This window comes from Phycodurus eques, chromosome 14 (genome assembly GCF_024500275.1).
Source record: "Phycodurus eques isolate BA_2022a chromosome 14, UOR_Pequ_1.1, whole genome shotgun sequence".
In the NCBI taxonomy this organism is placed as follows: domain Eukaryota; kingdom Metazoa; phylum Chordata; class Actinopteri; order Syngnathiformes; family Syngnathidae; genus Phycodurus; species Phycodurus eques.
Genome location: NC_084538.1, coordinates 4435017 through 4462988, shown reverse-complemented (window position 1 = coordinate 4462988; position 27972 = coordinate 4435017). Strand labels below are relative to the sequence as shown.

The 27972-nt window shown below is 45.2% G+C and overlaps 3 protein-coding genes across 6 annotated transcripts; 1 reads left to right on the top strand and 2 right to left on the bottom strand.

Moving 5' to 3' along the window:
• Nucleotides 1-8: 8 nt before the first annotated feature.
• Nucleotides 9-18075, bottom strand: hivep2b (HIVEP zinc finger 2b). Of its 3 annotated transcripts, none has more exons than XM_061695667.1 (7): nt 17996-18075; nt 6396-10059; nt 5457-5614; nt 5207-5382; nt 4337-4435; nt 3374-4089; nt 9-2882 (listed from the first exon to the last, which is right to left on the bottom strand). In XM_061695667.1, the coding sequence occupies exons 2-7, from the start codon at nt 9963-9965 to the stop codon at nt 2544-2546; spliced, it is 5058 nt and encodes a 1685-aa protein (XP_061551651.1). In that variant the 5' UTR covers nt 9966-10059; nt 17996-18075; the 3' UTR covers nt 9-2543. The 3 variants fall into 3 exon arrangements, with proteins under 3 accessions (XP_061551651.1, XP_061551650.1, XP_061551652.1); XM_061695666.1 differs by lacking the exon at nt 17996-18075 and adding an exon at nt 13515-13818; XM_061695668.1 differs by lacking the exon at nt 17996-18075 and adding an exon at nt 13515-13818 and having other exon boundaries at nt 3374-4086.
• A 1738-nt stretch (nt 18076-19813) lies between these two features.
• fuca2 (alpha-L-fucosidase 2) lies at nt 19814-23605 on the bottom strand. The gene is made up of 6 exons (XM_061695681.1): nt 23117-23605; nt 22791-22978; nt 22312-22651; nt 21953-22163; nt 21352-21651; nt 19814-20316 (listed from the first exon to the last, which is right to left on the bottom strand). The coding sequence occupies exons 1-6, from the start codon at nt 23335-23337 to the stop codon at nt 20179-20181; spliced, it is 1398 nt and encodes a 465-aa protein (XP_061551665.1). The 5' UTR covers nt 23338-23605; the 3' UTR covers nt 19814-20178.
• Nucleotides 23065-27897, top strand: LOC133412460 (putative deoxyribonuclease TATDN3). 2 transcript variants are annotated; one of them, XM_061695686.1, is made up of 10 exons: nt 23065-23884; nt 23951-23983; nt 24078-24151; nt 24242-24326; nt 24424-24486; nt 25303-25412; nt 25511-25566; nt 25901-26013; nt 26563-26643; nt 27243-27897. In XM_061695686.1, the coding sequence occupies exons 1-10, from the start codon at nt 23831-23833 to the stop codon at nt 27384-27386; spliced, it is 813 nt and encodes a 270-aa protein (XP_061551670.1). In that variant the 5' UTR covers nt 23065-23830; the 3' UTR covers nt 27387-27897. The 2 variants fall into 2 exon arrangements, with proteins under 2 accessions (XP_061551670.1, XP_061551671.1); XM_061695687.1 differs by having other exon boundaries at nt 23066-23884; nt 26566-26643; nt 27243-27894.
• The last annotated feature ends 75 nt before the right edge of the window (nt 27898-27972 follow it).

The following is a 27972-nucleotide window of genomic DNA, read 5'->3' as shown; positions in this document are numbered from 1 at the left end:
AAGCATCCGAGCAAATTTGACGCAAACCAGTCAAACGATGAATTGGCTACTGAAGCTTTTTGTCCTCAATAAATCTCAGCTGAGAGGTAAATGATTTGTCCTCTTCGACATATGAGGCACAATGCACTTCAGTACACACACATATATATATATATATATATATATATATATACTATTTATTATATATGAATACCTAATAAAACCCAAACACAATCCGCTTTTCCCTTCCCATCGGATGAGCAAGCTGCTTTGACAAAAAGTGATCAAAATCTGCAAGACGCGTCGTTAAAGCAGTGCACCTTTAAATACGATTTATGTAAACATGAACGTGATTCGTCAACCCCTTCCCGCGCAGACGGTTCGATAAAAAGCTCCACCGCGTCGCCGTCGTTTATCGTCGATACAAACAACCCACGTTAAAAAAGTTTTCAAAAGTTCCAACACTGTCCAAAATCAAACACGCGTTTGGTGAACCATCGCTTAACGTTTTCCAGGAAATGTCGTCAACCAACGCACGCGCAATGCGGGTAGGGATGGGCATGTGACTATATTTCTTGAATATGGGCTTGTTAGCAAATTCAAAAATACTTTTAAAATATTTAGATAACTAAAGAAGAATAAAAAATAATGCCAGCGAATGAAATCTCCTTTTTTTTTTTTTTTTAATTTAAAATATTTGTATTTAGATTAATGAATTTTAATGCAACAGAATTAGCGATCGTGAATTCAACTGTTGCAGTCAGTATTTAAAATATACCATGTAGATGAATGTAAAGAAAGAAACAAATAGCACATTCAAAATGTTAGATGGACATGGATGCGAAATCTTTTAAAAAGAACAAAAGAAATGCCATCAGAATAATCTTCATCAGAATTTTTAAATGAAAGAAATGTGGTTTTTTTTATTTTTAAACCGACATAATAGGAAGGTTAAGCGACAAAATGACTGAATTGGCTAATTGTTTTAAAAAATAGTTGAAAATATTGTTGTATAAATTTTAGATGGCAAATTTTATTTGACAGAATAATCAATAATGACATTCATCACAATATTAGTAATATACCAGGTAAATCAATGTAAATGTAAATAAATCAATCAAAATGTAAAATAGAGGTAACGATCATAATTAATGGCAGCGGAAGTGAAACTTAATTCTAATTTCAATTACAATAATTATTTTGCATTTTAGAAATATTTGATCTGAATTGTTAAAACGTTTTAAACAGGATTAATTAATAGATTGACACATTGCTAATATTGTTATGCCCATCCCAAAACGTGACCTGCGACAGGTTTCTTGTGCACGTTTCTCTCAACAGTGTTTTTTATATATATTTATATATATATATATATATATATATATATATATATATATACACACACACACATATATATATTAAAAAAAAGGAAGTGGAATGTTTCAAAAAAGCGGCAAAAAACAAAAATATGTTTCCCCACATCGTCAAAACGCGACAAAGTGCATTGTGGGAACACATCAAACATTTGTTATGATGGTCGGTACAGGAGAGGAAAGAGAGCAAAAAAATATCAAAAGCAATGCCAGCATTGTGGCTCACTGCATAACTTGCATCACTGCTGCATAATAAGTACAATAAGTACAATAAGTACATATATATATATATATATATGTGTATATATATATATATATAAACACCATATATAAATAGTAGTCAAATATTTACCAGTATCAATAAGTGCCTATGTCCTAATATATAAATACATCTTACAGTAATTACATGTTGACTTCCTGTAATTTTTGTGCAATAGCAAATCCCATGCAAGATTAAAAACCACAACATTAAGAAAAAGAAACCTTGTTTTTGTTGGTTTGTTTTTGTTTTTTTTTAAGATAAATCAAGCTCGCAAAGCTCTTCCTCAACCTTTTGAAACGTCCAAAGCAAAATAAAGGCACAGACCCTCGTCGCGCAAGAAGCTTCAAAATTTGGACCGTCTCATAATACGCACGCCCACCCTTTTTTTTTAAATTTTAAATATAAATAATTACCGCACTACTGCATCACACCTCGATATGAGTACATGAAACAACAGTCTATTCGCAAAGTACACATACATTAAAATACACGCATCTAAGAAGAAGAAGGTGGGTGTGTAATACATAAAAGGGCATTTTTTTGGTACAGTAATCTATAAATATAATTTATGTGCAATCGTATGCAAACTGCTATGTCAAACAAAAGGCATATTAGCGTTATACAGTATATCTCTTCATATTGCACCTGCACCCAATGACGATGATCATAGTTAATAATCAGATTTCCCGTTGCTCGTCCAGTCCAAAGAAGCCAAGAAGCTGTGTCTTCATATTGCCTCAGGTGGGACCCAAACGAGTGGGTGGCGCCCCAAGGTCCCCAGATGGGGGCTCTTGTCTAATGAGGGTCGCTCCATGTTGACCTTGAGTGAGGCAGTCCAAAGAGAAGGTCGGGATTTCTGGCCGTGAAGAAGCTTCGTCGTCATATTGCCAAAGTCGGGCCCCCGACAAGCGGGTGGCGGCCCGAGGTCTCTAATGCGGGTCCTCCGTGTTGATCTTGAGCGAGGCGATGGCTTTCAAGCACGTTTGGACGTTCTCCTCCTCTCTGCCGTCCCTGACGCCCGAATCCAGACTTACCCGGTCCTCCTCCGCCATCTCGTGGGCCACGTGGGTAGCTCCCTCCTCGCTCGGGGGGCTCGGCGGAACGTCGGAGGCGGCGGGGGAAGGCGGCGGCGCCCGCAGGGCTCCTCCGACGGGAAGGACAGGAAGCAAGCTGAAGGCCTGCTGCTGCGAGTGGAGAGGGAGGTGGCTCAAGAGGTTCTGGTGGGCACCACCAACGGCGGCGGGAAGGCTGGAGATGCTCCTCTGCTCCTGAAGGACACATAATGGCAGGAGAAACACATTGAAAATCGGTTGGACCAAGAAAATTGACCAGAAACCCAAAGTACGGGAAACCTTTGTGGAGCCCGTACAAGAGGGATCAGTGACACGAGCCAGTGTCCACGTTCCCAATTTATCTTTCCCCCCACCGAGCAATTTCCCAACTGCAGAGGTAGTTTCAGAGCCGTAAAAGAGGCAGCGACCCAACAAAAACTGACTGGGCACGCGACGCGTGGGAAAACTTTGATCTAAGGACCTCCGATACAAGAGGGCAGCAGCAACACTTGCCAGTGTGTGCGCTCCAACTTGGCCCCTCCCCCCTCCCAGCAATTTTATGACTTCAAAGCAACAAAAACTACATGTTGTCAGTTGAATGCTGATATATCATGCCGTTTTTTGGGATTTACGAAATGAGAGCTTGAGAATGTGAATGTTATATCGCACTACTTGAATTTATCATTTCAAAAAATTGCGCTACATACCAGTTCCATCACAAAGGCTCCTTGTTGCTGAGTCATGTCGATCTTGGCGCGCTGCCTGCTCTTGTCGCCGCCGCCTCGCTGCTGATGGGATCCACCTCGGCGTGGCGACACGGCCCTCAGCACGACCCGCTGCCTGCCCCGCAGCGCCGACTCCCGCTTACCGGCCATCTCCGTCCCGGGGGACGTGGGTCGCTCCTGCGCGACAGGAGGAGACAGGTGCTGAACGGGCGAGAAACCGGGCGAGCCGGGCCTCAGCGGGGTGGCGTCCCATCTGGGAGAGCAGCGACCCCGCGGGGAGAGCTCCCTCCTCGGGGACGGGTATCGCAGGCGGGAGGGGGACGGTTCCCTGATGGGGGACTCCCAGCCGGGCGAGAGGAGGCACGAAGAATAAGGGTCGAAGAGGAAGCCGGCCTGATCCGGAGACAGAACGCTCAGCGAGTCGTCCTCCGTGGTCTTGTCTCTTTGGTCCGAGCCCGGCCACCTGCCGGAGACGGTGACGGTGACCGGCAGGGACGTGACGCCGCCGCCCGGCTGCGGACTGGTGCTCCTGGAGCGCAGCTTGGGCGTGGAGTCGCCCTCGTAGTCGTCGTCCTCGTCCTCGTCTTCGTCGACGTCATCCGCGTCTTCGTCCATGCCGTCCGAGTATTCGGCGTCGGAGAACTGATGTTTGGCCGCGACCGCCACCTCCGCCTTGGACTCTTGGGGCGCCTCGTCTACTTTAAAGGACAAAGACGTTGCTTTAGCTATGACTACGCCGGGCCAATAAATGGCGACGGTGTAGTAGGTCAACTTGTGTGCTACGTTTGATTTTTCATGTGGACACAGGGGCCAGGTCATTCTGATTTATAAGAAGACATTTTGCATTTTTATTTATTTTTTTTGCTCACAATTAATGTGTTTTGCAGGCTATAAAACACCAGTCTCGAGTAAAACAATACCAAGTCAGTTGAAACACGTTCTTACCATGTTCCTGTATTTCTGTCTCGTCCATTGTCACTGAGACGCCCAGCTCCAGACACTTCTTCATGTGCGCCTTTGACTTCATGTGTTTCGTCAGGTTTCCTTTTCAGAAAGAAAAAGAGATGGGATCGGCCTCCGCTTTTGCCCCGTGTGAGCAAACGAGCATTCGGCAGAAAGTAAAACGACGCGACAAAACAAATCGGCTGATACTGGAGCAGCCTGAAATAGACCCGGTGGCGTAACTGCTACTGCATGTGCACATTGTGCTTTGCACGCACATTTTTGGACTACTTTCCAGACTTTCCACACAAAACGAGAGTCTTGAATCGATTGCAATACCGATGATGTCATTTTTGATCCTTGGAGGTCTTTTAGGCGTGATTTGCTGAAGCCATGCCACAGACGTGTTAAGACACCTGGCAACTGTTCCCAATTCTTTTCCAATTCTTGAGCAGTACAAACGCAACAATTATTATAGCAGTATTCATTGTGTTTGCAAGAGGAGCCCCGAGAAGCATTTTTTTACCGTGTCAAATATTACTAGATGACTAAATGATGGACTTAAATATGTATTCATTGTGTTTGCAAGAGGAGCCCCGAGAAGCATTTTTTTACCGTGTCAAATATTACTAGATGACTAAATGATGGACTTAAATATGTATTCATTGTGTTTGCAAGAGGAGCCCCGAGAAGCATTTTTTTACCGTGTCAAATATTACTAGATGACTAAATGATGGACTTAAATATGTATTCATTGTGCTCGCAAGAGGAGTTCCGAAAAACATAACCGATATTCGTATTTCCGAAGCTGTTCACCCGTGGTCCGCCTTTTCCACTCCTCCGTTCCTGACTTTTTCGGAGACCACCGCTCACCTTTGGTTTTGAATGCAAAGTTGCAGACCTTGCAGATGTAGGGCCTCACGTCCGTGTGGGTTCGGATGTGTTTCTTGAGCATGCTGGGCTTCTTGCAGCGGATGCCGCATTCCTCGCAAATGTACTTCCCCCGGCCGCGGCCGCGCACGTACACGTAGTCCTCGTTGGATTTGTACCTGACGACACCGAAAAACAGTGAGCGGCAAGTAGTTTAAAACCGTGGCAACGCTCCTCGGGCTGGTTGACCGACCCTCCCTCGAAGATCTTGATGCGCGTCGGAGCCGTTTGGGTATTTGACGCCTCCCTCTCCTTCCACTCTTCCTTGGCAGCCTTCAGTCTGAAGCTGGCGTCTTTCGCCTTCTTGCTCGGGTTGACGTCCGCCTCTTTGGGCTCCGGTTTCCTCTGCAGCTGATTAGGACCAGCAAACGGATTGTCAACACGCCGGCTGTAACGTGACTCGGCCAGTCACTGTCGTGTCTTACACGGCGTGCTCGGCAAACACGAAGCTGGCAATAATACTTTGTTTGTTCGGATTATTTTCTATTGTGGCCTGTGTACCTCCGCATGGGACATTGTGGTTTCCAACTAGCTATGGTGGTTTGTTAGCTCGGTTACAGACGTCCATTTTCACGAAACCTGGGGGTTAAAAGTCGAATTTGTACGCGAGTTGCAACGCGCCATAGTCTTCTACTAACACTAATTTAGGCCTTCTAAAAATACAAACATATTCGATAAATATTATACAAATACGAGATGTTAGACAACAAAAATCCCAATCAAAATACTAAACTTATGATAACATTTTTGAAAAAATCCACTATTTAAAAAAATATCAGTAGAAAAACTATTTAATCAATATTTGACAATTTACTATCAACCAAGGACCTGGTTTATTTTTAACAGGTGAGTTAAGTCAGTTACAGCAGAAACACAAATAGATTCATTTGATTTAATAGTTGGCTAATCGTAAATGATTAAATAGCGTATTAAAATAATAACTAAAATACCGATGCAAATCAATTCTAAAATACAAATGTTCAAAACACGTTACTTAGGTTTTTCGTAATGTTTTTGCATTTTTCGAGTTGTTATTTTTTTGGGGGGCTCTCATTAGGATTGTGCAAGACCAAATAATTTGACATGAGCAAATGGGTGGCGTGCAAAGGGGGCTTTTGTCTAACCTCCTCACCTGTTCAAATGTCTGCCGCCACAGGACGAGGGACGAAACCAGTTTCCCGTTGCCGGGCTGACACATGGCGGCCATCGAGTAGATCAACTTGCCTGCCTTCTGCTTGGAGTGCAGCAGGGCCAGTGCGGCGCTGGTGCTCAGCTCCGGCAGATTGGGATTGCGGGAGCTGACGTGCCAGGTGGCGTAGACGGAGGAGAAGGGAGCGCCGCCGCCCCCTTCGCAGTCGTGTGAGCAGCTCGGCTTAGCGTAGCTGAGATAGCACCAGCTCACACCTGTCGCCGTACGAAGACTCGGAAAGGCAGACGGCGTCCTCCGATGCTCGGCTTCTGAGACCGAGATGTCTCGGCCGGAAAGCGGCCGTGCCCCCGTGTCCATCTGCGCCGGTTTGTCCGTGCCAGCTTCTTTCGGATACGGGGGCGAGCTGGTATCCGAGGAGCTGCTCTCCATGGGAGACTCCACGCTGTGGTCGCCGGTCAGTTTTCGAAGCGTGATAAACTCGCTCCTGTGTGAATCATCCTCCAAGTGGCACTCGCCCAACTCCACAGCGCTCAGCTCCGCCACAATTTGCCCGAACATCCTTTCCTCCTTCACGCGCTTTTGCTGCTTGACCTCCGCGAAGAGGTCTAGGCTGCTGGCGGGCGAGAGCATGCGTTTGTTTGCGCCGCCGCTGGACGCGTTGGTGGTGGAGATGGTCCGGGAGGTGAGGGAGAGGGGGATACCGGTCTTGAGTTTGGCCGAGGACAGGTCCAGGGCTTCGACAGAGACCGTGTGCTCGGCGGGTCGATTCTGAGAGGCGGCTAACGCGGGGCTAACTCTGCCATAACGATTGTCAAAGATCTGCGACACAGACGTGTATGTGAGGCTGCCGTAGCTCGGCACGTGAGTCTGGATTCTCACGGGGATTAACAAGCCGGGATGCGGCGGCTGGGGGAGTGCGTTCCCGGTTGAAAAGATGGGTAATGACGAAGAGGTGGCGCCGCCGCAAAACATTTGCGCGTGCGAGGCCTCGGTGTCCATGCTCAGTGACTCCTGGCGCACCAAGTTGCCCCTCCGTCTCTCCTTTGCCAGGTCCCCAGGTCTAACTTTGGATGACGGAGAGAGGCTTCCGTAGTCAAATGATACGCTGCGTACCTCTGGGAACTCCTTGCGCAAGTTACAAGGCGCCTGCTCCGAGGAGGAGCGTCTCATTTCATGTTGCTGACGCTGATGGAGAACGGAGAGCGAGCGGCCGCTTCCCGGCACGGCTAAGAGCTCGAGGGGCTTGCCAAATTCATCCTGCCTGGCCGGGGAAACTGGCTTCAGGCTCTCGTCCCTGTCAAAGGAGAAGGCAGAGCTGTAAGATAAGTTGCTGTCCTGACTGGGGCTGCGTGAGAGGCTGGTGCAGGCCGACTCGAAACTGGACTCCCCCGAGGAGTGCTCGATGTCGGCGAGCCGCAACCTTTTCTTCTTCGGGGGGAGTTTTTCAGGGGGGAACTGGGCTAAAGTTTCACTCCGCTGCGGCCATTGAAACTCTTCCACGTGCTTCTCCGGCTCCTTCGCCGGCACGTCCGGAGCTTTTTCGGGACTGTCGGGCTCCACGGTGACCCTGATTTCCGGTACTTGTATGTTGGGCTGCCGCACCAGTTTGGCGCCCAACTGAAAGGACTGCCTCAGCATGCCATCACCCCTGTCCACCTCAAACGACTCCTCCATGGGCTGAAATGAGGAGAAAGCCTCCTGCCGCTGCCTGAGACTTTTGTAGGAATCAGACTGGTCAGCGCGGGGCCTGTTGATGAAGTTCGTGTGCTGGATAACCGAAATGACGTTTCCTAATGTTTTCCGGGTACGCATTTCAGGGCTGACCGATATGTCCATGTCGCTCCTGTCCAGCTGCGTCCTCAAATGTCCTTTCACGACGCCGACCGCACCGTGGCTGACTAGCTTCGGCTCATAATCCTTACCTGAGTCAAACATTTCTTCGCACTGTTCATGATGCACCTCGTACTGATGCGGCAAATCCTCCTCTTCGCGCTTTTCTTTCCGGCGCTTCCGCGTCGCCAGCTCCATAGCGTGCCTCTGCAGGGCTACGCTCGGCGGAGAATTGTCCACTTCCAGTCCCGCGGGTGACATCTCGCTCGCTTTCCCATGGCCGTCGCCGTCCGTGTGGCCCTCGTGGGTTGGCAGCTCGAAAGCAGCTTGGCGCCGGAGTCGCCTCATGCCCGCGTTGCTCGTTCTCTCATCGAACGAGTGGCTGCCCCGGAGAGATTGGGGCATGGTAAGGCTGACCGCCGAGGATGCGGGCATGGAGTTGCTCCTGAGGAGGGTTCCCGTGTCCGAGCCGCTGTCGAACTGTGCCTCTTTCGGCTCTTCCTTCGTGAAGGACTTTGTATTGATTTTGATTGACTCAACGGTGTCCTTTTCCTGGGTGAAAACGCGGGAAACTGCTTTCTCCGAGCATCTTGCCACGTCACCGGAATCTGCGCCGCAGGCCACGTATGCTGTAGTCTGCTTGGGGCTGGGCCTGTAACACTTCCCGAACATAATTTCCTGGTAGGATTTGGCATTAGCGTTTGGGGGGCCGGTCTGATGCTCGGCACTTTCAGACCGGGAAAAGTAGCCGGAATCCGTGCTGCCTTTACTCGACTGACTCGGAAGGGACAGATTGTGTTCCGAGTCGCTGCTCCTCTTTTCCGACAGCCGAAGCGCGAGCCTTTGTTTAATCGTGCAAGATTGAATCGCACAGTTTGCTTCGGCAGCGGCGGCAGGTGGCGCATTGATTTCCGGGGGTTGGGATGCGCTGTCCGGAGCCGACGTTGACATCGCGGATGCCTTTTTGTGAGAAATGAGGTTGAGCACTTTGACGGCGGTGTGATCCGACGCCTCCGCCGGGGAGTCCAGCAGGAGCAGCGGGTCACCGAACGCGTCCTCGTCCGTGTCCGTGCTCTGCTCGGCGTCGGAGAATAACTCCCCCTCGCCTTCGAAAGACCCCTGGTCCACGCCGACGTTGTGAGGGAACGGTGACGTTCCGGCTTTGACCGAGTGAGCGTGGGACTTTCGGTGTTTGTATAAATTGCTCTTGGTTTTGAAGGAGAACCCGCAGGGGACGCACGGGTAAGGCCGCTCCCCGGTGTGCGAGCGGATGTGTTTCTTAAGCACGCTGGGTTTGGCGCACGCCCTTCCGCAGTAATCGCAAACATACTTGCCAGGCTTCTGCGGTTTCGGCTCAGCCTTCCCGCCAGCGTCTGAGTGCAGCTCCATCCCTGAAAAGCAACTCTGTTGTTCAGGTGAACTGGGGGATTTCCTTAGTCTGCCAGCCGCTTTGGCGGCCTGCAGGGAAAACGACGATGCTTCGGTGTCTTGGGTTTGGGAGGTCGAATCTTCGAAAGTCAGTGACTTCCCTGAGTCGGGCGCTTTTTTGGGACCGCGTGTCTCTCTGGCCAGGCCCTCCTGCAGTTGCTGGTGCCACCCGTTGCCCTCCATTTCCACCGATGGACTTCTACTTATCTTGGCCGCCTCAGGTGGGCATTTTTTGGGCGCGGCATCGCTTTCCTGACTTTCCGGAGAGCCTGTGGCAGTTTCGAGCGACTCCATGAATCCCGAGGTTGCGATCGTTTTTTTGGGGGGGGGGGAATAATATCTTTTTAGGTGTCGGTCGTGATGTTTACATACACGTGGGATGGCTCATCTGCAATAAAGGAGAAAAGAAGGTGGCGATTTGATGAGTATTAGTGAGCATGAACATTGAAAATGTCGGCCCCTTGCCAGTAAACATTGGGCACTCGACCACACGCAAACAAGTCAATGCCACAAAATGGAAATACAGAGCAACTTTGACTCATGCTTTGTGTTGCGAGCTCAAATTTGAGTTTCGTGGAAGCTTCAGATACACGCTGCTCTCTAGAATGACGTGAAAATAAAATGACGGCACAGTAATGCCCTGGCATGTTAGCAGGGAGAGCCACAGTCACGGATGCACTTTCAACATATTCACTGAGTGATGTTTCTTTGGGGGCAAGATACTAATCACATTGGAATTTGTTTCAATGGGGAAAATGGATTTATTAATAGAGTGTCCAGCTTGGTCACAGAACAAATTAAACTCGTAAGTCCATTTTCTTAGGGTCCCTGTCCGTCATGGGCCCTTAGAATCCTCAATCCCCAATCCCCAAGCCCACCCCCATTTTACGGTGCCCCCGCACCCAGGTACCTTACCCTGGCAGGAACCTAAATTCCCCCATTCATGTGTGTTGGTATTCATGGAGAGAAGTCCAATCTTTTGCTTCTATTTTCTTTCAACACGATCTCAAATTCCACTCATAAAATACTTTTTCTTTTTCATTTATTGTTGGGGAAATAGTCAAAAGTCTGTCAAAGTGGGTCTGGCGGTGGTTCGTATGTCTGCCACTGGGATTATTTTAGAAGTTACGAGCGACTTTCGATGGAATAGTTTGGGCGGGACGGGATGGGATGGCCCCTTCTTTGCGGTCAGGCGTTCATCCAAATCCCGGATTTATTTATTACCGTTGTGGGCTCGTTTCAGTTCGCTTGTTTAAATGACACTAACGTAGCTTGCACAAATTGTTCCGATTAAACTTCCAACTCGATTTGATTTAGAAGGCTAAAAAGTTCATGGAAACAACCGAGTTAGCGGTGGTCCCGGAATTCCTGATAGTGCGGTTTCCAATCCAAAGGGCGCATCGAGACAAATGACCATGCACACCTACGGCCAATTTAGAGTCTGAAATGAAGCTAAAGTGTACGGAGAAAAGCTACGGAAGCACAAAGGAAACATGCAGAGCTCCACACAGGAAAGCCTGCAATTTGGACCCAGAACCTCAGAGCTGTGAGGCAGACGTGCTGACCGCTTGATTCATTGATTTCAGCGCGGTGGCGTATAACAAATAGACATCAGCGTCGCCTCGTATTCCCTCACGTCTCACGCTCCCCCTCATGAATGCTGGGAATTGCTTTAGCTTTAACACTGGAGGGCACGTCATACTCCTCCTCTTCTTCATCTTCTCAGTATCAAATGCTGTGTCCTCCCTAACGAGGTTATGTAAGATTATCTGGTTCAAACCCTTCGAGTTCCCCCTTAATTAGGACATCCTCTCTCTCTCTCTCGCTATATATATATATATATATATATATATATATATATATATATTTTTTTTTTAATGCTCTCTCTCTCTCTCGCCTGCCATTTCTCTTTTCTTTGTCGGTGCGCCCCCGATCGCACTCGACCCGGCGCGATTCACCGAGGATGCGAATCCAAGGTGACTCGCCGCATGCGGACAGTCGCGTGAAAATAACGGAAGTGGGAAGGGGTGCAAAAGGGGGCGTGCCAGATTCAAGTGACCCATGTTTCAAATGTGGTGGGGGGGGGGGGGGGGGGGGGGGCACCAAAGCCACTTTTCCATTGTACGGTACCTACTCAGCTCTACACATGCTAATGTTAGCTTAGCCTGTGGCTGTGCCACAGTCTCCATTTTGCTGCGATGCTCTTTTTTCGTCCGGTCTCCTCTTGTTTGCAACTAGAAGTAACTATAGGATACAGCGCTGTGCTCTGATGCGTTCATTGTAGTGTTTTTTTGTTGTTGTTGCAATTTCCTATTAGCGTGACTCAAACAAAACAAAGCTTTTAATGCGTTTGTGTTTTTCTGTTTCCCTTTAGCATCATTCGATTGGATCGATGCATTGCTTGATCTGACAAATGTGACGGGCATTCCTCAGTTTCTTGTTTGTGCGGCTTGATGTGTTCAATGGGGTGGGATTTTTCAGTTTCCCGTTAGCCCACTCATTAGCGTTACTCAATCCGAACGATGTGTTCAATGTGGTGCATTTTCGCAGTTTCCTGGTAAGCGTGGCTAGATGCGGCGATGTCTTCAATGTGGTAGTTTTTTTCAGTTACCTGTTAGTGTGACTGGATTTGAAAGATGCGTTCGTTGCGACAGGTTTGTCGCAGTTTACCGATAGTTCGGCTTAAACGCGACTATATTTTCGCAACTTCCCATTCATGTGACATGTTTTTCACAGTTTTCCGTTAGCGTGACTTTATTCTATTGAAAAGCACTTTGTGAACATGTTTTTAAAGGTGCTATACAAATAAAGTTGTTATTGATGTGTTCCATGCGCAGAGAAGCGTTAGCCGGGCTTAAAGTAGCGTTTTTTTTTTGTAGGTACCCATTGGTATGTTTTAATCTGAAAGATGTGTTCAATGTGGCAGGTTTTTCACAGTTTTCAAAGTGGAAGTGAACAAAGCATTTTTTTTTTTTTTTTTTTTTTGCAGTTTCCATTAGTGTTGCTCGATGTATTCAATGCATGCTTCTTCTTTTTTTTTTCGTAACTGACCATTTGTGTGGCTTGATGCAACCGATGCGTTCAACGTGGCAGTTTTTTCGCAGCTTCCTGTTAGCGTAGCTTGACCTGACAAATGTGTTGAGTTTTTTTTTTTTAGGGTTTCCCTTAGTGCGACTTAATGGGTTCAATGCGGTGAAACTTTTTCGCAACTTCTCATTTCGCGTGGCTCAATCCAGCCGGTGTGTTCAATGCGATGCGTTTTTCGGAGTTTTCAAAAGTGGAATTTAGCACAGCGTGATCTGATTAATGTGGTAGGTTTTCACAGTTTCCCTTTTAGTGTGACTTTTGTGGCTTTATCTAAGCGATGCTTTCAATGCGACTCGAAAACAACACACCCCTAACTCAGCCCAACGAGTAGAGCCGAGTCGGTACTGTGCAGTGGAAAAGCAGGTTAACACGGCATTCTGGGGTTGGGGGTAAGCTGGGGGGGTGGGGACGGTGTGTGGGCGTGGGGTTGGGGGGTGTTCTTTGGAAGCTCCCTCCTCAAGGTCGATCTGACCTCATTGCTTAGTTTCCATCCCTCTGAGGTCCTGAAACGACGACTGCGGCGTATGCCGGATTAAACCCGCATTTCGCCGCACACGCAACGACACAGACGCATGTTGTCGTGTTGCACCTGTACAATCACTGCACGACACAGCAGCGGTGTGAGACGCAGGTGGAGGAAATAAAAAAAAAATAAATTTTAAAAACACTCCGGTCCTTTAAACGCTAGCATCCATAAATATCACAATGACATTCACACGCATGCGAGCCCCCCCTCCCCATGATCCTCATACAAACCTGACATTTCAACCCCCTCCTCTCCTTCCATGTCCCGCATCCTCATTCCTCATCCCGCACCGTCCATTCCACCTCCACCGGGATAGGAAAAAAAGCGCAGGGGTAAACGTCCCATCAGTCCGGAGTGGCGGCAGTAGCGGCGCACATTCGGAGCGTTCTATTGATGCGAGCCAGTCACCGGAGAAAATACCCAAGCATGACGTGCAGACCCGGGCACAAAAATAGCAAAGGGGCCCTGGGAGGGATTACACAACGGCCCACGTTTCAGGGCGCTTTTCCTCTCCGGCTGTGGCAGCTCGCTCAGCCTGGGTAGGAGGAGGAGCGAGAGGGAGGGAGTCAGATGTCATGATCATTGTCAAAAGCTGCTCTTCATTCATCAAGAGCTGAGAACCTCCCTTTAAAAGATGCTATTCAGATGGCGTACGGCGAGGAGGAAGTAGGAGAATGGGAGGAGGGGTGGGGGGGGGGGGAGCCTCGGGGCTCTTTTGCGAGATGCTCGGAGCTTCACGACGCCCTCGGCCTCCGTTCGCAAAGCGGGAGAACGATCGACGTCCTGACGCGCCGAGCGGGGCACAATGCCGCCGGATGATGTGCAGCTGCACACGGCATCCCGCTTACGTCTGCCGGCCTCTTCACAACTCAACATTATGACAGCATGGGCAATGTTGCCCCCGGAGTACACTGCTTCCTTTGACGTTCAGTGTACAGAGAACAAATAGTCGGAAGGGCCAATTATTACGGTTTCGGAGAATCGTCAAACTTTGCCCACACGCAATGGCAAAACCTCAAATTGTTCCCAATTCAGTCACTCATCTGTCTAGTAGTACACATGGTGCACATTTGGTAGCGATCGGAAAAAATGGCAATTCGGATTCACTCGCGACGAGGCTTGCAAAAATGAATCCGGAATCCTAATTTTCGCATTCGAATGAAAACAAATTAAAGTATGTATTTTATTCTGACAAGAGCTGCTTTGTTTTCTACCAGCTGCCATTTTGAAATACTGCACATATGCGTAGTTGTAGCCCCAGTTCGGAGCTACGCACAAATGTTCATGGCAGACTGCGACTGTGGCAGACGAATTCGATAAAGTTATGCAAGATTCATTCAACACGTCGTGGAAGATCATTGACAAGAGTTAGCCAGCTACCGCTAACTAGCAGTTAAGGTAACGAGATGGCTTAGTAGAAGCAGATGTTGCCAGCCGGCGTAGATCTACGCATTTTACGGCACCGAGACCGGCGCGAAACAGACCACAGCCAGGATGCAGCAAGGGATTCTGGTTAAAGTAAGCCATTTCAAACCAAAAAGAAGCAACATTTTCCGGAGGGAAAAGCGGTTGCTAACACACCCCAGCCACAATGCATCAGCTGTCTTCTCCAGTTTGGTGAAAAAATCTGCGACCCCCCCAAAAAACTGCGACCAGGACTTAATCAGGGGGCTATAGATTTTAAATCATCAAATGGATTTTTTTATTTGTTGGACAGTAACGTCTTTAGTATATATAATATACGATAATATATTATAAATAGGATACAGTAAAATATAAAACATAACAATAATATCAAACATTTAAATATGTCAAATACGCTATCCATGACAGAGTTTTATCATCAGGCCATCACACTGTTGACAACTCATAAATGCATATCAGAATTGTTTTGTAAAGCGGGCAAAGGATTTTGGCCTCGAAACCTCATCTGACATTCCCGCCAGCGGGAGAAGGAGCAGGTGGTCTGCCTTTCTTTTGGAGGGGGGGTGGGGGCGGTGGGCCCGTTATTATGGGATAGCCACTGCACTCCACAGTTAAGTGGCCTAACAAGCTGAGAATGCCGAGCGCGTGCATTGAAAGAGGAGCTCCTCAGGGTGCTATTCCGAGTCACCGTGCGTGGAACAAGTCGGAGCTTGCTTGCAGCTCCATTATGCAGCGCTGGACGCATGAGGTGGGGTCGAGGAATGAGCGGGAGGGGGGCTAAAATGGTTCATACAGTCAAGGTCGAGCCACCCGTCGTCTATAAATACAACTGCCCCCTCGAGAGGGTGCGCACTTGCTGGGAGCAGCTGAGTGGGATTCCATGTTGCCCCCACCAAAAAAAAAAAAAAAACAGAGTATATGACAACATGGTGGATGTTGGGAGGGGGGGTGGGGGGGGGGGGGGGTCTTTATGAATGGAAGGCTTGAGGGTTTCTCCCTGGCAAGTTACACACATCAACGGCAGCGTCCACCTTTTTCCTTCATCCTTCCGCCGCCACCGTCTCTTTAAAATCGGTAAAAATAAGCCTGATGCCAAGTGCTGCGCTGCCATGGCAACAGAGACTGCCACAATGGCCCCGTTTCCTGTCGGCGTAGATAATTACCAGCAAATGTAGGAATTGAGTGTGAGGATGCGGCAGGAAAAGTGTCGTATCAAACATAGATAAGATAAAACAGCATTCGAATCCCACTTTGAACAATGCTTAAAATGAGCGCACGTCACTGATTCCATGTCCATTATTAGAATAAAAACAGGAAAAACCATTAAAAAAAATACTCAAGAAAACTATAAAATGCTATTTAAATTATTTAGAAAAAAAATGTACTAGTGGAATGTACTATAAAAATATTTCTAATCATATACTAAATATATATATTCGAAAGACAAATTAATTATAAATAAATAAAAGACAAAACTAGGGTGAAATGTTATTGTTATATATTTTTGTTCATGTATGATGAGAATTGTTGCGTGATTGTTATGATTATATTATTTATGATCAATAAAGAGTGTGGAGAAGTAGAGGTTAAAAAGATAATATATTTTGTTTACGTTATTTTTTAAATGACTATTAAAATAAATACTGCAACACTTATTTTATGTAATTTTCAAAATAGGAAGTAAAATAGGCATAGTACATAAATAAAAAATGTATATACTACAATTGTTTTAAAAAATTACAAAAATCATAATAGTGGCATATATAGATAATATTTTTTATAAAAATATACTAATAATGTATTTAATATTATGAATAATATATTTAATATGTAATAATAATACAACAATATTTGCGGCTGTTTCTAAAATTTTTAATCCGCAAAAGACATTTACTCTGCGTCGCCATCGTGCACAGTATATTTGAATCCAAAAGCTAGTTTATTTTTAGCCTTGTCGCGTGTCTTTTGACGTAGTACTGTAAATATCTGACGGCCAATGAAGTTATTTTAAAAAAAACAATTCAAAAAACATGGCGGCGGTGTGAGACAGACAACACCTAATGACTACAGACTACAGATCAGACTACAAGACAAATTTGCTCTTTCGCATTTGCACTACGTCAGACTACTGCAATAGAATCTTGTATTCCGATACCACCGTATCCCGTTTTTTTACGATCATCGGGCTTTATCTAGTCAACTCCAATGCGACCGGATACACTCGTTGCCGTGGGGACGACAACAAGAGTGGAGCGCGTCGACTTTGTATTATTAGGACAAAAATGGGGAAAAACGTGTGTTGGTGGTCACCGGTGCTCAGGACAGGAAAGGACGTTCGTTTAAGGCTTGTTTGAGGTATGTTCACGTACTTTTAAAATCAATCAAAACCGTTTTGTAGCCTAGCAAGCTAGTGCTAGCGTTAACAATTGTACGTAAACATGTCGCCGTTCTGTCGAATCATGCTCTAAAAGTTTCGGTGTGGGTGAAGTCATTTAATTAAAAATAAAGTCATTTAATTACAGTAAGTTAGCACCCATTAGATAGATAGATAGATAGATAGATAGATAGATAGATAGATAGATAGATAGATAGATAGATTTTTCTTTGAAAGAACATTGCATATAGAAACTATATCCGAGACACAATTTTCCATTTAATTTAAAAATACTATTTATAAATGATATTTAAAAAAAGTGAAATTATAGGACATACAAAAGTCGTATTTGCAACAATTTAAATAAAAACAAAACAAAAATACATTTAATAAGAATTATGTCTTTTTTTTATGTTCAAATGTCATGTAGCAATATATTATTTCGCAGCAGTTTCTTACGTATAATTGTATCAATCGATATATAAAACTATAAATTAATAGCTTTCAAAATGAATCGATCCTTAAATATTCATTCTGTTGCTTTGTGTGTTGTTGGATCAGCTATCACGTGCCTGGCTATATGGGGATATCCGGCTCACAGTCTGTGTGCGTGTTGTTGTTTTTGAGGAGGAGGGGGCGGGGGGGATGCATGGACCTGAGAACCCCCTTGGTCGCCCCCCCCCCCCCCCTCCCCATCTGTATGTCACGGAAAATTTGCAGAACAGGGACCTCCCCCCTTCAAAAGCGTGCGGCAGCGGGGAGGGAGCAGACACAACGCCCCCCGACCTGGAGTCACCCTCTCAGGTGATAAACACCCCCCCCCCACACACACACACACACCGCTACCAGGACTAATTTCGGCTCAGGATAAAAAAAAAAAAAAGCATGGAAAAAGAGGCGGCGGGTGCTTACCAGGTATTAGACAGCACCCAGATATCGTCATTGGACCCGGGAGGACGGATGCACGAGACGGGGGCTTAGGGTAGTGTCCGAGTGCGCGTGTGTGTGTGTGTGTGGGGGGGGGGGGGGGGGGGGGGGGTCGCTTTCTTTCCGGGGTCGTCGGAGATGAGCTTGGAACGTGTCCTTCCCACTTCCTCATGGGTGCAGTGCAGTACAGAGCCACCAGAGGACGCCAAACGCGGCTCACAGCGGTTGGATTCAAAACAGCAGCTCTTGAATATTCACAGCCCCGCCTCCAAAGATAAAACATCAACAACACGTATATTTAAAAAAACACAAAAGGAGACCAAATATTACGTGATAGCGACGATTCACGGAACAAAATGCCAAATTAGGTACTCCTTATGCAGGTTTAAGGGCCACCTTGAAAAGAACAAATAATTACAGGAACAGATTAAAAAGTATTCTTTTTTTTGAGAATCAAGCGATGTATTTTCAAGATAAATGTAATATATTTTCAAAAATAGTCATGTATTTCCATGGGGGAGGTATTTTTTTTCCGACACTAAATGTTGTATTTCTTTTCGACTGAAGTCGTAATGTTACAATATTGAAGTCGTTTGTCTGCAAGCAAGATTTTACACTTTCTAGGGAAAAAAAATAGAACACTTTCAAGATATGAAGTTGTATATTTTCAAAATTAAGGTTGTAATTTTATGGGAATAATGTCGTCTGGTTTTTGAGACAAAAAGGCATATATTTTCAAGATAAAGTAAGATATTTTCAAAATTAAAGTGATATGTTTTCAGACAAAAACAATATTTATTTTCAACAAAAAATTTTGTATTTTGTTATATTAAAGTTGGAATATAACAAGAAAGAAGTCGTACATCTTCAAGAAAGATTTTATATTTTCTCGGGAAAGAAGCAGCACATTTTCACGACCTGGAAGTCGTATATTTTCACAATTAAGGTTGTAATGTTACAAGGGTTAGGTTGTATATTTTAAGATCATTGTATATTTACAACACATTCATATTATGATAATTAAGTCCTATACTTTCAACAAAATATTGAAAATATTTTCAAGAACAAAATTGCAACATTGCAAGAATAGTTGTCGATCATCAAATAATCTGTATATTTCTTTAGGAAAATAAGTCATATATTTACAAGATTAAAGTCATAATATTACAACTACCTTGTATATTATCACACACAAAAAATATTTTTTAGGTACTGTAAATGTTATTTTTATTTTTTTTCTCCCACCAGAGGAAATATATTTACACAATTAAAACTATAATGTTAGGAAAATTCAGTTGTTTTCAACAAAAACGTGTATTTTTTAGGACAATATTTTTTTTTCAAGATGAAGGTTATATTATTATAGGAATAAAGTCGTATATTATCCAAAAAAAAGGTCATTTGTTAGAAAATAAGTCATATATTTACAAGAGTAAAGTTGTAATATTATGATAATAAACACATTGCAATATACTTGGATATTTTTTTATTTAAAATGTCCAATTTTTTTTGTTTAAAATGTAATCTTAGAAGAATAAAACTATTTTGGAAATATATTTTATATTTTCCATGAAAAAAGTACTTTCTCAGATGACAAATATATTTTCGGGATTTGAAAAAAAACAAAAAACAAAAACGAATATTTACGAGACTGAAGTTGTAATATTAAGGGAATAAAGTAGTCTAATTTCGAATGTTGCGAGAAAAGTATTTTTCTAGATTAAAATTTAAATATATATTATACGCGCATGTGTGTGTTGTGGGTCTGAATAGAATAGTTGTTTTATTTACTATGGAAAGAGCAAAAACATCAGATTTCCAGCTTTTATTTAAAGACGGGGGGGGGGGGGGATACATTGTATGGATCCTAATATGACATACATTGAAAGAAAACTACTAACTAGTTTGTGCACACAAACTAGTAACAGTAATTAACACTACAGAAAAAGCTTAACATTGAGGGAAATAATGAATTGCAATGGCAAACGTTTCCGGACGTCTTTGTATCTATTTGTGTCTTTGTGTTTTGTGCGTAAGAAGTACCCCACCCCCAATGTCTGGCATTCACCCGAGGTGAGTTTTCAGCTCCTTGTGGTGACGGCTTCAGTTCCATGAAGCAGTTCAGTGCATCCCAAGTCGGGCGTCGACGTCCTGGTTTTTCTTCTTGTTCACTTGGCACCTGTCAGCCTGAGGGTCCAGGCCCACTGGCACGGCATCTGGCTGCTGGACAATTGAGGCAAGAAGACCCGGACACCGTGGGGCGTCGCAGGCTCCCACTGCACGGGCCCGTGACCCAAGAGCGCCACCTTGTTTCGTGATGTTTTTTAACCCCCCCGCCCCCCCAGAACAGAAACAGAAACCACATTTTAAAATGCAATTACCAACTGTCAGACAACAAAAATCAATGCGATCTTCCCAGAAAACGACGGCGGAATCCGAGAAGGCATCTTAATGAGTCAGCGGAGGCAACGCGACCACGAGGGCCAGCAGGTGGCGGCGGGTGGGCGTGGATGACGGAATGCTCGAAACAGCAGACGCCCACCGGGACGGTCAGCAAACAAAAGATGGCTACTTGATCACTTTGTGAGCGCTGTTCCCTTCGATCACGGATGGCAGAGACTTTTGGAGTAGGTTTAAGTGTGGATTCGCAAAGCGTGACACGAAGACCACTCGAGGTACGACAGCTTCCTCTAGTGGTACGCAAAAGAATCACTGAATTAAATGTTCAAACTGGGGATAATTTTATAGTCGCTTCAATTATTTCTTTTATTTTTATTTTTTTTTTGTATCCAGTAGTGTGTATTTAACGTTTACACAATACTTTTGCATTTAACCAATTTGAAATATTTAAGCACAGTGTTAATGTTGAAACGGTGCATAATGTTACAGCGGCTAACAAAAACATGAAATAATACTTTTTAGGAATAAAAGGTGCCTCGTTTTGAGTGAACATTTGGGCCTACTGTGCTACTCTTTTACAAAACATTTTTAAATGTATTTAACCTTTGACTCAGAGGTCAACTGGGCTAATATTCTTAGCAGATAAAGGAACCTTACTGAGTATCTTATCTGTTCAAAACAAGTCACAGTTTTATGGGGGGACAAAATATATATATATTACAAAATCCAACCTTAGGCCGACGAATAGCTAATGCATACACTCATAACAAAATCGACAGAAATAAACGCGAGAGTACAGTATTTTTTGATGAGTGATTGTGAGAAGTAGTGCAAAAGGTTCACCCAGGAAATCACCTACTGACACATGTCCGTAGGGGCTGTTGTTCCTAAAATGTCGTATTCTAAGCTTAGTGTACGGGGGTGCACCCAACACGGCTTACCTTACTGTGTCCTAGTGTAAGCTCCGGTTCGCTGAGGAGTAAAGATCCGTCATCGGGCCACGCAAGGAAAACGGCAAAGACGGCGTTCTGCCGCGGCCTGGACGTGTACCAGACGCCGGGCGCGACGGCGTCCTTCTGCGCCCGCCAGGCGCTGCTGTTGTACACCGCCTCGCCGTTCACCCGGAGCCAGCGCCCAACCTGGCGCAGGCGCTCCTCGAAGATGGGCGCGATCCTCCCGTCCGCCGTGGGGCCCACGTTCATCAGCAGGTTGCCGCCGCACGACACGGTCTCCGCCAACGTCTGGGCGAAGACACAGTGAAGGTAGAGTCATCGCAGAACAGGTTGCCACTGTCTGCCATTTTGGTTCGGAAAGGCCATTTTAGGGGCACGGTGGACATTTCAAAGCGTCCTACAAAGACCAACTGGCCAACGCATTTCGGTTGACCGCGACCCTATTGGAAAATTCCGCCCCCGGCGCCGGTTTCATTTAGCTACATGACATTTGATAGGCATGGCTATCATGACCAGACCCAGAAACAAAAAAAAAAAAAAACTCTCAAGAAGTCATCTCCTTCAAAGCGGTTTCGTTGGACATATTCACCGCCACGAGCTCCTCGATGGTGAGGTAGTCGGCGAGCGGGGCGTTGCGCCTGTAGCCCCATGACTTGGTGTCGATGGTCATGCAGTTTTCCCACTTGTGCGGCAGCAGGTGACCCGGCTGGTAACGGTCGGCGCAGGTGTAGTAGCCGCCGTGTTTGCAGATGGAGCCCGAGCCCCACCGATCGTTGGTCACCACAGTGTCCCGCACGGGACTGTGGGTAAAAAATCAAAATAAAAAGTAATATGAAATAGTTCGATTTTTGAATTATTTTTAATATTAAAATATTAAATACAAAATGTGAAGGGAGGAGGTCAATATTGTATCTAAAATATCCCTTCATTTGGGAATTATATGTTTACCTGTCATTGTAGAGCCAGGCTAGGAATCCGGTGCTGTTCCAGTACTTGTCCGGCGCGTCCCCGTCCCCGTCCGACCACAGCACGTCGGGCTTGTACGTCAGCACCAGCTCGTAAAGTTCGGGCAAACTCTTGGCGACGGCGAAGCGGTTGGTGGCGAAGCGGTTGGCGGCGTCCTGCAGGAACAGCGGATGAAACCACTCGAAGAGCGAGTGGTACAAACCCAGGCGCAGGTCGCTGTGGGCGCGCAGGGCGCTCGCCACCTCCGCCACCAGGTCGCGCTTGGGGCCCACGTCCACCGCGTTCCAGTTCCAAGAGGTCTCGGAGCCCCACAGCGTGAAGCCTGGGGGATGATTGACAGCTTCAATTGGCACGCGTGGCATGTTGGTTAACCAGCGAACATCAGTGCAGCATTATTTTTACAGGTACGCGTGCGTTTATCAGTGTTGAGATTTTTGATGGCTGAAAGGATTAAGCAGCACCTTCGTGGTGTTTGGTGGTCAGCACGATGTACTTGGCTCCCGATGCGGCAAAGATCTCCGTCCATTCTTCGGCGTCAAAGAACTCTGCGGTGAAGCGGGGCGCAAAGTCTTGATACTTAAAGTCCGGCGGGTAATTCCTCTGCATGAAGGCCACGTACGGCTGCACTTTTTGCCCCTTCCAGTACCACCTGCAGGACAAGACAAACGCCACTAGGTGCCAGTATTGCTCTGCTTCATGTTACCCCTCCATCTTCAAAAGATGAGTAGTTTGACTTTAATTTCGAGTTCACTGTGTAACTTTCAAGACTGGCGAGTAAAGGCCTCACCAGAACCACTCGCTGCCGAAGCTGGGGACGGAGAAGACCCCCCAGTGGATGAAGATGCCGAACTTGGCCTGGTCATACCACTCCGGCAGTGGCCTGGTGTCGATGGACTCCCAGTTGGGTTCGTATTTCGCTTCGGTGACGCCGATAGACAGCAGGCAAACGAGGAAAAACGTAGCGGTTAAATACCGCCATTTTCTGTCCAAATCACTCGATGGCCTCATTAAAAGCAGAAAAGTGAAGAAGATACATTAAGCGGGTCACTTCTTGGCCTCTTTTTTTTAACTACTTACAAACAAGGAAGTGAAAGCGGCCTTAGATGATGACGTATGCTTGATTTAACTGCGTAACAGTTTTCGGCATCGACTGGCAAGTGAAATTTCCGTGGGAGATTTGGACAGTGTAAAAAAGATATTTATTGTAACTTTTTTAGCTGTTCATTTCATTTAGTTATTTTTGCAACTATCCATCTAACGTCAAAAGAATTAGAAGTTAAATTCGGGCGATAACATTGAGCGGAGACGTCAAAGTGGCGTTAGATGATGACGTTATCTGCTGGGTGCGTTTGTTTTATCGTATGGCAACTTAAGGAACCTGTTTTGACACCAGACACTAACAGAGCACCGCCCTCGTGGGAGACTTCTAATACACATCCGGCGTTTGAGAAGTGTTACGCATGCGCAGTTGCCCGAGCTACCCGGATGTTTTGGTAGCATCATGCGTGGCTTCATCGACTGCCACTGTCATATCTCCGCCGGAGAGTTTGACAAGGTATAAGTCACATTTATCGAACCTTTTAGTCATTTATCCATATTAAAGTGTCACGTTTGTTTTTAGGATATAGACATAGTTATTGAGGACTCCAAACGGGTGGGTTAAATGCCTCTTAAAGTCTCTTGGCTCGTTATTGTGTCCATGGTAGCATTGTGTTGTTATTATTGTTGTTGTTGTTTTTTTTAAACAGGTCGGGCTGTTAGCGTTGTTAGCCGTGGCTGAGCATGCGGGGGAATTTGACAAGATCATTGCGTTGTCACAGAGGTAACTTTAAAAAAAAAAAAAAATTTAAAAAAAAGAACTATGTCAACAGTCTATTTGTCTTTTAGAGTTAACTCATTTCTTCATGTATAGATTTCCAGGGTTTGTGTTCCCCTGCCTGGGAGTCCATCCTGTCCAGGAAGTGTCCTCGCAGCAACACAGGAGTGCCTCCCTCCAGGTTGCAAAGCTGGGATAAACGCGAGCATACTTGGAAATGTCACTCTTGTGCGGATGTCCGAACAGCAACGGTTTTTGTTTTCTTGTCTTGCGCGCAGGATCTGGATGCTGCTCTTCCCCTCATTGACAAATACAAAGACCAGCTTGTGGCCATTGGAGAGGTCGTAAAGCCCTGACATCAACATAAATACGAATACAAGTGAACCCAGACCGTTTACAGGGATGAGGGAGTAAGCGCTGGCGCGATTAGCAAAAATGTGTAAATAATGGACGTCGCCTTCCCTAAAAATGTGCAGAATTACTTATGTTAACAATTTAAACCTTAACTATATCTCAAGTTACAACCACAAAACACTTTAATATTATTTCAAACTCATTTTACAATATTGCCTTTGAAAATAAACGGCTTACAGATGATTTTATTTAAGTAAAATGCACTGGATGCTGCCTTGCACCCCATACAAACACCAATTACTACTGCCTTACTAGCTATGTTATTGTTTTTGATTAAGTGTTACATAGATACTCTCATTTTCAAAATACATACATAGTGAACCCCGCAGTTCGCTATTGATAAATTAACAAATACGCATTTTTCCGTGCAACCTATCATCGGCTATTAGCTGAAAAACTCACGCATTTGCATTTTTGTTGCTCTAAGATGCCACACAATGGCGCCAAAGCCCTGGCGAATGGGAAAGTAGTGATTGGTGTCAAGGAAGTATGCGAAGATGATACATCTCGACTGGGAAACAAGCTTTGCATTTCAGGGGGCGGAGTTACGGTTGTTCGTAGCCACCCTTTGCTAACATGGCAGAAGGAGCCGGGCGTTTGTTCGAGAAACGCTACAAACATTCGTACATAGCCACGAGCAGGCACGTTTTCCAGTGAATAGCTTCGATGTTCAACAGAAATATTTGTGATCTGTGCGTAAGTGATTTGTGATTTCCGCGAGGGGTTCCCGTGTGTCGTCCTAGGTCGGTTTGGATTTTACACCCAGGTACGTGAGCTGCGAGTCGGACAAAGAGGGCCAGAGGCAAGTTCTGATCCGGCAGGCGCGTCTAGCCAAAGAGCTGGACCTCCCTCTGTGAGTCCGAGTGTCAAAAGACACATTCAAGTGCACCAAAAAAAAAAAAAAAAAAAAAAAGCTGTTTCGTGAACTAATAATGTGTATCTTTACGTTAGAAATGTTCACTCGCGTTCGGCGGGTAGACCCACCATCCAGCTCCTGAAAGAGCAAGGTGACATCTTACGTCACTTTTGTCACGTATATAAGTTCTAGATTCTAATTGGTGCTCACTGCCCTCAGTCTCTTGCATGATGTCACGAGTTTTGTGAAACTATAAAAGCATATTGGTGTGTATTTATTTAGTATACTACTGTATATAAATGCCAATTAAAAGTAATAATAATAAAATAGATGCATTGTAGGACTTTAGAGGTTCCGCTCTACAGTATTACCATTTTAAATACGGCAGTGTTGTGTATTAACTAAAGACCGTTATCTATAGATGCTGCTTCGAAGTACTAATGATAATAATAATTAAAGCATCTTGTGCTTTTTTTCCCCCGCAGGTGTGGAAAACGTTCTCCTACACGCCTTTGACGGGAGGGCGTCCGTGGCCGTGGAGGGCGTGAAGGCGGGATACTTCTTCTCCATCCCGCCGTCCGTCGTACGCAGCGAACAGGTGCGTGTCGATACGCTGGCTGGACACGTCATTAGGTACACCTGCGTCCTCTCACGTCCCTAATGAAGTGACCAGCAAGGGGAAATTCGCCTTCGCAAATGCGCCGAATGGTGACGAGTCCATGTAAACAAAGTCAATCTTCGATCAGATAAGAAAGGAAATTGATCATTTCAGGGAAGTTTCCGATCACTTTCAGGTCGTTCGCCTCACTCACAAACCTTCCTGTCGACATTTTTGGGTTTCAGCTGTAATCTTATGTACTGTGGACAGTGTGTGCGTGTGTGTGTACGTGTGTGTGCTTTTTGATAAACTAATCAACGGTCAGATTACGACGTGAGCAAAAGGAGCAACGCTTCGTGATCCTTCCAGGCCCGATTGCTACACATTCATTCAATGCTGCTGCCTATTCTTGCCGCTGCCCACATAAATTTTTTATTGATTCTTGCATGGTTGTCAGTCACTTTTTTTTTTTGGGATGCGACATTAAATGCTGCTGCCAATTCTCGCTGCTCCTCAGGACTAATCTGTTCTTTCCTTGTGTCCACCAAGAAGCAGAAACTGGTGAAACTGTTGCCCCTGGAGAACATGTGTTTGGAAACCGACTCGCCCGCGCTCGGCCCAGAGAAGCAGGTCCAGTTTTATCAATTGAACCCTCCGGACTATGTGCTGGCCATTTGTGTCCACCTCATGTCCTTTTTTTATTTGAATTTTGAACCATTGTTCATGCAAATGTAATGAAACTTCCCAAGGATGTGAATTTTTGCATGATTTTGACAACACAAATCAACTTTCCCTATTGAAATGAATGGAAATGCCATTAATCTGTTCCAGACCCCCCCACACACACAAAAATAGTTATTTAATAAGAATAATAGCACTCTATAATATTGTACTGTTATAAAAACAATAGTAATAATCTACTTAAATAGAATGAAAAAGAGTTAAAACAATTTGTGCATCATGATTTGATGCTGCAATTCAATTCATTGTGTCGCTCCTTCTCGCGTGCCCACCTTGGCCATCATGATACAGTCAGGCGACACAAATGCAAATGAACTGATGTTCGTTAAGAATCTACAACAAAACATTGGGGGGGAAAAAAAAACATTTTTAAAAAATTACAGACTAAAATAAAATCTAAAATCTAAAAATCCAACACGGCCCGAGGGTTAAATAAATCAGATCTCGCATATTTATTGAGTTTTCATGCCATCTTTTTGGACACGCAGGTGAGGAACGAGCCCAAGAACGTCGTGGTTTCGGCAGAGTACATCAGCGCGGTGAAGGGCGTGCCGGTGGAGGAGGTGATGCGGGTGACCACGCGCAACGCACTCCGACTGTTCCCCAAGTTAAAGTCGGCCGTCAAATTGTGACGGCGGATTATTCAGTCAAGTCAGTCAATTAAACTGTCAATTTTGTCGCAGATACCTCGTTTGAAATTCACTCTCAAGCTCATGTGAAAGATTCTGACAGGACAACACTATTTGTGGTTTCATTCATTTAAAACATATTTTTATACTCTAAGTATGTTGTAGTGTTGTAACCTACGACTCAGTCATTCCTTGTTATGACGTAAACAATACTACAAGACACTTTGGAGATCACATTATTTCATCACTGCTAATCGTTCTAGTGTCTTTTTTTTCTTTTCTTTTTTTTGTAATTATGAACGTATGTTTTTTAAGGAAGTTTTTGATCAAGACTTCAACTTTAACTGCAGTACACAAAAAGATACTACAGATAAGAAATATCTTCAAGAATGTTAGTCAACATTGATTTCATTTCATATGTTTGTCTTTTTTCTTCATTTTAATGAACTTGTTTTGTTCGTTTGGAAAAGAAACTTGAAAAGCAGTCAAATCTAAATAATAAACACAAATACCTTCAAATATTACATTGGTCCAGCATTTACATCATTATTTTGTTGTTGTTGTTTTTTATTATTATTGGTAAAGTCGG

Excerpts from the sequence above, each read along its gene's own strand:
- hivep2b (XM_061695667.1), bottom strand. The coding sequence starts at position 9,965 with ATGGAGTCGCTCGAAACTGCCACAGGCTCTCCGGAAAGTCAGGAAAGC. Across the intron at positions 5,383-5,456 it reads ATCAAGATCTTCGAGGGAGG|GTACAAATCCAACGAGGACT; the intron begins GTCGGTCAACCA and ends CGGTGTCGTCAG. Across the intron at positions 2,883-3,373 it reads GAGCCTTTGTGATGGAACTG|GAGCAGAGGAGCATCTCCAG; the intron begins GTATGTAGCGCA and ends TGTGTCCTTCAG.
- fuca2 (XM_061695681.1), bottom strand. The coding sequence starts at position 23,337 with ATGAGGCCATCGAGTGATTTGGACAGAAAATGGCGGTATTTAACCGCT. Across the intron at positions 22,979-23,116 it reads TTCGGCAGCGAGTGGTTCTG|GTGGTACTGGAAGGGGCAAA; the intron begins GTGAGGCCTTTA and ends CTTGTCCTGCAG. Across the intron at positions 21,652-21,952 it reads CCATCGAGGAGCTCGTGGCG|ACGTTGGCGGAGACCGTGTC; the intron begins GTGAATATGTCC and ends GTCTTCGCCCAG.
- LOC133412460 (XM_061695686.1), top strand. The coding sequence starts at position 23,831 with ATGCGTGGCTTCATCGACTGCCACTGTCATATCTCCGCCGGAGAGTTT. Across the intron at positions 23,984-24,077 it reads TTATTGAGGACTCCAAACGG|GTCGGGCTGTTAGCGTTGTT; the intron begins GTGGGTTAAATG and ends TTTTTTAAACAG. Across the intron at positions 24,487-25,302 it reads AGCTTGTGGCCATTGGAGAG|GTCGGTTTGGATTTTACACC; the intron begins GTCGTAAAGCCC and ends GTGTCGTCCTAG.